We start from the raw sequence: 8,220 nt of genomic DNA on the forward strand, positions 1-8,220 counted from the left end.
ATCTAAGCTTAATTTGTATTACAACAACTTCTGGTATAATAAAACTTGTACATTTATCTTCTCAAAATTAAATCAAGAATTCTTATCATTTTAGTTTAAACAAAAGTTATAAGACTAAATCAATTTAATACAAATTAAGCTTAGATAAAAAAAGCATTAAAAGAAAAACTTAAAAGTGCTGACATTTAGAATAAGTATCAAGCAGTTAAAAAAGTTATAGTGTTAAACGTAACATTGAATTTTTTAATCTAAAAAAACATACTTTGTTAGCAGTGTTTTACTAAATGAGCTCATCAGTACAAATTGATTTTATTAAAAAAGAATAAAAGCACTTAATAAACATAAGTAGAAAGTATCAACAGTGAATTATTGTTTGTAAACGATGGTATTTACTTTTTGTAATTAGGTAGAATTGTTAAAACTTATAATTTTAAAAACGTGTGAGTAACTAACTATATGTCTATCATAGCTTAAATTTTAAAAAGCATATTTACTAGTAGTTTTAATTTTATTAGACCCAAATGACCTTTCACCATAAATATTTGTTTGTTTTACTTAATTTTTTAATTTTAAAACATGTAAAAATTTTGATATAGTGTGTTTTTATATAGGTCTTAGTCATACTTTTGTGTTACGTTTATCCTGTTTACTGAATGAACAGTTTGTTTTAATTGTTTTCAAAACAGTAAGGTCAAACAAAAACCACAAATTGTTTATTTGAGTTTACACTTGTCTCATATTTTTTTGAAGCTAGTGCTTTTATTTATCTATTTTATCGGTTTCAATCATTCCTTTTAGTTTACAGGGAAATTTTTTTAAATTTGTTCAGCTGCTACATAGAATGATTAGAAACCAAAATATAAAGAATAAAAAAGATTCATCATCAGACTCAATAACAAACTCTAGAGGAAAATGGAAAAATAAAACAGAGTATTTACTATGCTGCATCGGCTATGCTGTTGGCCTCGGAAACATCTGGAGGTTGCTACTTACGCTTGTTTTTTTGTTTATCTTAAACCTTAAGTTTTTTTTGTTGAAAAAATCAGATGACGTGCTAGCTTAAAGAGTTCAACAGTGTTTGAATCAGTCTTGCTTTTAAAAGTCGTAAATAAAAACAATAACAATCAAATATTTTGTAAACAACGGTTTGAAATATTCTAATAAAACAGAGCTTTTAGTGAAAAAGTAAACTTTCCAGGTTCCCCTACTTGTGCTTTGACTCGGGCGGGGGCGCGTTCCTCATCCCTTATTTCACCACGCTCCTTCTTCTGGGAATTCCCCTCTTGTACCTGGAGCTCGCCGTGGGCCAGCTGACCAAAGCCGGTCCCGTCCACGCCATCGCGTCCTTCTGTCCCCTGTTCAAGGGCGTGGGCGTCGCCATGGTGGTCATGAGCTTTTTTCTGGCCACCTACTACAACGTAATCATAGCCTGGGCGCTGTACTATTTGTTCAATTCTTTCAGCACCGCACTGCCGTGGTACTCCTGCCAATTTGATTGGGCGTCGGCTAACTGCAGCGAAGGTTTGCGAAACAGCTCGGACGCGACGAACCACACGTACATGAGGTGAGAAAGCACAAACACTGCTGGTAACATCAACGCAGTCTAATAAAGTGTTGACATACTTTTTGATACAAATGTCAAGTATGCTTGTTAACAAATTATTTAATTTAGCTCACTCGTTACTTTGATAATTTTTGCAACCAACGTTTATGAAGTTTTTATTTTCGTAAACACCACAAAAAGTATTATTATCATAGTAGAAAGGTAATAGTGCAAAATTTTAAGAAATATATGATAATAATCTTAAATATGCTGGCTCACAGTTTATGTAATACAGTTTAAATGTTACTAGGTTGACTATAAAACATTTTATGTCGTTTACATTAAAACTAGTAAAATTTAAAGATACTTGTAAAATTTTAGTTTAATATTTTTTATAGTATTGTCTCAACATCATTTAAATCGGTGAACATTATGATTATGATAAAATAGAACATAAACAAATATGTAAAACTTTTAAACTAAAGTGTGATGATTCAATTTGTACTTTTGAGCAAAAGGCGCTTGACTAATGCTAATAAAAAATTTGGAACAATTACACAACTTTAACCGTTTTATCTAATATTGATTTACTAAAATTGTTAATAGGTACGCAGCTTAGACAGTTTGCAATGCTTAAATTTAATTAAAAAATATTTTTTAACTATTGAAATTTAAACTTTTAACTTTGGTAACTTAAAATATTTTTAATAAAAAACGCATTTAAAAAAAATTTTTGGCATCTAAACTGTTTTTTTAAGAAACAAAGTAAATTATTCTTTAATATAATTCGTATTATATATAGCCTTTTTTTTATTCTAATGTTTTTCTTTAAAAATATGTCAAACTTACTATTTATAAAAAAAGTTGCTACAAAAAAAAGTTTGCTTTGGTCAAGCGGTTTTTTGGCATACTGTTTTAGTTTGTAAATTTTTGAAACCTAAAACACTTTCAAACTTTGTATAAAATTATTTGCTTATAAGAATAATATATATGTATATATATTTATAGTCGTAATACACTAGTTTTACAATTGTGAAAAAGAATTAGTTTAAAAATTTGTGATTATCTAGCAACTATTTTTCTCAGGTCTCCTATTCAAGACTTTTTTAATAACAAAGTACTTGAAAAGTCGTCAGGAATAGAAGAAATGGGAGGAATTAAATGGGATCTCTTTGCTTGTTTTGCACTCTCCTGGGCTATTTGTTATTTTGGAATATTTAAAGGTATAGTATTTAGTTCTTACCATTTAAAGCACACAAACCTAAATTTGTTTTTTTGCCAAGTTAATTTCAAAAATATATTAAGAAAGTTACAGTAAATATAACTAAATTCAACTTAGTAGTAGGCTTCTTATTTTAGTTGTTTCATCTTTATTGAAAACAGGAGTTAAATCAGTTGGCAAAGCAGCCTATATTACTGTTATTCTACCGTACTTTCTTCTCGTATCACTACTGTTTGCTAGCTATCAACTGCCGGGAGCAGCTAGCGGAATTCTTTACTTTATCAAGCCTGACTGGTCAAAAATGTTTACGTTAAAAGTTTGGGTGAGTCTTCGAAACAGTTTCTCAAAACGCAATATTTGTACTACACTTAGTAAAATGTTGTGTTTTTATATATTATTAGTGCTACTGTAATTACTAGAAGCTTAAAAGTAGAAATATGTCACTTTAAGTTATTGTATATGGATAATGTTATATTAGTTATAGCTTTTAGTTTAGATTATTATCAAAATGATTTTAAGCATTATGAAAAGTATGTTTGTAAATATTAATGTTTCTTTAAAGCAGAAGTTTAGCAAAAATTAAAACAAAGTTGCAACTATCCTAAACTTATTGAGAGCAACTATTTTTTTATTTGTAAATAAGCATATAAAGCTTAATGAACTTACAATGTTACAATTTTTTTTTCTTTTAACTTAAAAATATTTATAAAATATCTAAAAACGTTTAAAATTATGCTTTTTTAAGTAAAAGGAACCAAACTCGTATTTTTCGTTTTAGATTTACGTTCTAAAAATAGCTTTGAGAAAATAAGGCTCGCATTTAAATAACTGGTTTTTTTTACTTATAACTATTTTTAATAGAAGTTCCTACGCGAGCACTTCTAAATAACCAATTTAAAACTGTGTACATTTCTTACTCGTTATATAGCTTTTGATTTCTAATATTTTTAAAACAGGTTTTAAATTAAACTTAGCAAAACAAACATATTGGTATTTCATATTTAAATATTAAATTATTATTGAATTATTATTAATTCAAAAACTTTCAATATATATCTTTTATTTTGGTTTGTTTAAGATCACAAGGGCAAGTTATTTATTTAGTTCGTTTTAAAACTTGCAGTTTTTTTTTTTTAAAGGTCAATGCAGCAGCCCAAAACTTCAACTCAATCGGAATTGCTTTTGGGGCTATGATGTCTTTTTCAAGTTACAATGAGCGCAAAGGTAACCTGTGGCAGGTATGGTTTTAAAAAATTTATTGTATTTACAATTTTAGACCTTAGTCTGTATTTTATTGATGTTTGAGAAAAAGAACGTTTATAATAAGCTTATTAAAAACTTAGTTCAAAAGTTAAAGAGAAACATGTTTCATAAGTAATTAGTTAACTTATGTTTCCAAACAAGGCCAGTTAATAGTAAGTGTTATAAAGTATTAATAATTTTTATTTTAGTTATTTGCTTAAATCTAATAATTTTGTATACACTGTAACAAAAAACTATTTCATTGTTCGAAAATAGGTATGTACTAAATGAATTGTATATTTTATTACTGATTAACTTTTAAACGGCAAAAAAATAAAAATAATTTAAATGAAAAATGACATTACATAAATAAACATATATTTTTTTTATATTGTTATTCAATCTGATTTAAAAAATCTACAAAGCACGTTTAGTTATTGAATTGCAGAAATTGTTGTTTACATCAGGGGTCGGCAGCCTTTTGTAACTCATAGGCCAATTTTCGTTTTAAACAAAACTAGAGGACCGCAGTTATTGAAAAAATTGTAGTAATCAGAAGAAAAACACTATTTTTAACCAAAATTATGATAAAATAAGCAACATTAGAGAACTAGTAAATATTATTTGTTGAATTAAAAGCCTAAGTGTAAGTTTTTATTACAAAACCTTTAATTTTCATAACTCAAAAAAAAGCATTTTTTCAATTAAATAGTACCTCGAGCCGCAGATTTTAACTTTGAGGGTCGCATTTGGCCTGCGAGCCGCAGTTTGCCGCCGCTGGTTTAAATCGTATTGGCAAATCTTGTTTAAACTATGAGTTTTTTCACACAAAATTTTCATTGATCTTTAGCAACTATCCACCAATCGAAACACTTTAAACAACAACAGGACACTTTGACAATAGCCTCGGTGAACTGCATGACGAGCCTGATTTCGGGGGTGGTCATATTTTCCGCGATGGGGCACATGGCCCACCTGCTGGACGCCGAAGTGGAAAAAGTGGTGAAGCAGGGTCCGGAGCTCGTGTTCATCCTGTACCCGCAAATATTCAACAACCTGCCCGTGCCTCCCGTGTGGGCGGTGCTGTTCTTCCTCGCCCTGGTCATGCTGGGCATCGACTCGCAGTTCGGGAACGTCGAGGTGGTCGTGACCACGCTCGCCGACTCTTTCGACGGAAGAATGTTTAAGACTTTTTTTAAAGGTTATTGGTTTATTGATATGGTTGGTTTTTTTGGAGTTTTTTTTTCTTGGTTAAACATTATAGTGTGAATATACTTCACAACAAAAAAGTTTGCCTTCATTATTCTTTTTTAATTTAAGTTTATATTTATCTAAACTACTTGTACTTTTTCTTAAGAAAATATTTACGTTAACACAGGCAGCAAGAAGCTGTTGTCCCTGTTCGTTTGTTTTGTCGCTTTCCTAACGGGCCTTCCGAACGTCTTCAAAGGCGGCATCTACTTTTTCACCCTGATCGACAAGTATGACGCAATAGTAGCGCTGATGTTCATCGCCCTGTTCGAGGTGGTTATGTTGTGCTGGGTTTACGGGGCGAAAAATATTTCGCGGGATCTGGAAAACTTAACCGGTCAGCCGACGAGCAAGCTGCTCACTTTTAACTGGATTTATGTCTCTCCCCTGTTCATTCTCGTTTTGGTAATTTTCACAGGTCAGTTATAACAAAAACTTTTTCAATTATTATTTTAAAAGCACTGTTATGGGTAAATTATGTATATAAAAAAAACTTTTTGGTATTAACATGTAAACTTATTTAAAACTTATAATTAATATCTCTTCATTAGAAATTTAAATAAAAAGTATTATAACTGAAAATCCTAACTAAGTGATAGATATTATTGTTATTTGCGTGTGAATATTTAAATTTCAAACTTTAGTTTTTTCTATACAGTAAGTTTAAAAGTGGTCTAAGTAAAAAGTTTCACTATCGCGAAATTAAAAAAAAAATTATAAGTTACAAGCATAATCACTTCAACTTACTAAGACAACATAGTTGAAATAATAAGTTTTTTTCATAGAGCATGCATAGAATCGAAAAAAAAGTACTATAATAAACTTAAAAAATACAAACTTTTAAACCAGGTTTCTTTACAACAAAAAGTATAACCTTGTTTACCTTGCGTAAGTCACAAATTGGTATGATAAAACATGCAATAATTAACCTGTTTCATAATGGGCGAGTTTTAAATAAACGAATAGAAAAATAAACATGGTAGTTTGTTTACATACAAAGTTAGTTACACACAATTAATCAGATTACTAATTTTGTGTAATTAGCTCTGTATGGTATTTTTAGTAAGAATTCAACTTTAATTTTTTCGTTAACTAACAGTCAACTTAAAACAGATAAACTAATGATTCTTAAACAGTAAGAATGTAACAATAGTAAAAAATTAACCCTATAAAACAACTGGGTGCTGATATATAAACTACTTTAAAAAAAAGTAAATTGTGCTGCTAAAAATTTAAAAACAACAAACAACGTCTAATGTTGTTATGAACACAGTTTTGGAGTTCGAGCAGCCGACGTACGGAGAGTACAAGTTTCCCGTTTGGGCTCTCGTGATTGGCTGGTCGATAACCGCCTCCTCTCTCGTCTGCATTCCCGTTTACGCGGTTCTCGCCGTTCTGGATTCCCCTCAGGAGGGAACAGCGTGGCAAAAGATTATGGCCGCCACGCGCCCCGCTTATACGGCTGGTAGAAAGTCAGAGGCAAACAAAAACGTAAAGCCGTCAGAAAATTTTTTGTAGTTAAAGTTCAATCAGAATCTATCAACACCTGCTTTGAAGATTGCTTATGTTTTGTTTTTATGTCGATCAAATTTTACTCAAAGTCTGTGAGATATAATTTTTTGACGTTTAGAAAAAAAATCTACTTTTTAAATTTAATCAACACTGTATACATTTTACATTTTCAATGCATTTAACCGGCAGAGAGCTCTAGTTTTGTAAAGACAACTTCCATACTTTTTTAGAATCACGTTCTTACAGTTTTTTTTTTATCATGATATTAATAATTTATCTTTATAGATCTTTAACATTAATAATAAAACAAATATAAAACTTGAAAACTTTAAATTATGTCATTTACTTAATTATTTTTAAAGGATTTAACTTTAAATTTATGGTTAACTTAAAGTTGGTTGGCTCTTAAGTTATTTTTTCTTTGTTATACCAAACTTCATTGTGCTATTTGAGTTGTTTAAGACCAGCAGCAATTTATAACTAGCTTATTTTGATACTTTGTTTATTTTTATTTCATAACTATGCATGATATAATCACCTGTTTACAGAATAAAAGTGTTCTGTTTTCAAAATCTATACTAAGCAGCATTGTTTTTTTTAACATTTACTGTTTAACACTATTTTTATAAAAGTTAAAAAAAAAAAAAATTAAGCAAAAAAGTTAATTTATATTAAAAATGAAACTGAGATGTATACACGCACGAAATTATCGATGAATTAATATAATTTTATAAACCTAAATAACAATATATTTTTAATATTTGTTCTTTTAATCTTACTAAAAAGTTTTATAACACAATAAAATAGAATATAGAATACAATTTATAAATATGTCAGGTACTTAAAAAGCAATTATAGACTAACTAGACTTTATTACAGCAGTTTCCTACATTAATGCTCATTCTTTAAACTGATTGTGATTTTATATTAGAATAATAACTAAATGATTGGTTGATATCAATAAACTTGTAATATTTTTAATTTTTTGTCATTAAATAGTCACAAAATGCACAACGTGCACTGTGTGTAACTTATTTAAATATATTTTTGAAATACTTTAAATTGAAAAAAAATCTATACTGTATGTTTTTATTGTCTAGGATTTAATACTTGGCTTATTCCCTTTAATCTTAGCTTTATTTAAGCTATACATCGTTTTTATTTAATCAATAAAATTTTTTTTTTCTTTGTTCATAAGTCCTGAACAAGATATTAAAAGGTACCCGTGATCTTTAAAATTATCTCGAATCGATAACCAAAAGGTTCTTCGTGCACCAGATTCTGTGACCAAATATTTTGAGCGTTTTTTATCGTTCAATTAACTATAAACCTAAGAAGTTAACTTGACGTTATACGGTTTCATCAGTTTTTAAAAGTTGGTCCTGCACTAATAAAAAAAAAACAAATTACAGAGTTTTTTTTTCTTTTGTTCCAGTGTTTTCCTTTGTTT

General features: G+C 29.1%; 1 protein-coding gene across 1 annotated transcript; it reads left to right on the forward strand.

The window, feature by feature from the left end:
• The first annotated feature begins 810 nt into the window (after positions 1–810).
• LOC145834463 (sodium- and chloride-dependent GABA transporter ine-like) lies at positions 811–7,110 on the forward strand. Its single transcript, XM_082941898.1, has 8 exons — positions 811–981; positions 1,199–1,564; positions 2,630–2,766; positions 2,927–3,087; positions 3,905–4,003; positions 4,896–5,208; positions 5,386–5,676; positions 6,532–7,110. The coding sequence occupies exons 1-8, from the start codon at positions 842–844 to the stop codon at positions 6,774–6,776; spliced, it is 1,752 nt and encodes a 583-aa protein (XP_082798024.1). The 5' UTR covers positions 811–841; the 3' UTR covers positions 6,777–7,110.
• The last annotated feature ends 1,110 nt before the right edge of the window (positions 7,111–8,220 follow it).

This window comes from Thalia democratica, chromosome 4 (assembly GCF_965202585.1).
Source record: "Thalia democratica chromosome 4, ktThaDemo2.hap1.1, whole genome shotgun sequence".
In the NCBI taxonomy this organism is placed as follows: domain Eukaryota; kingdom Metazoa; phylum Chordata; class Thaliacea; order Salpida; family Salpidae; genus Thalia; species Thalia democratica.

What these genes read in the sequence shown, in the direction of transcription:
- LOC145834463 (XM_082941898.1), top strand. Translation starts at nt 842, where the DNA reads ATGATTAGAAACCAAAATATAAAGAATAAAAAAGATTCATCATCAGAC. An exon ending in GCAAAGGTAACCTGTGGCAG is followed by an intron (nt 4,004 to 4,895) that starts GTATGGTTTTAA and finishes AAACAACAACAG; the next exon opens with GACACTTTGACAATAGCCTC. An exon ending in GTTTAAGACTTTTTTTAAAG is followed by an intron (nt 5,209 to 5,385) that starts GTTATTGGTTTA and finishes ACGTTAACACAG; the next exon opens with GCAGCAAGAAGCTGTTGTCC.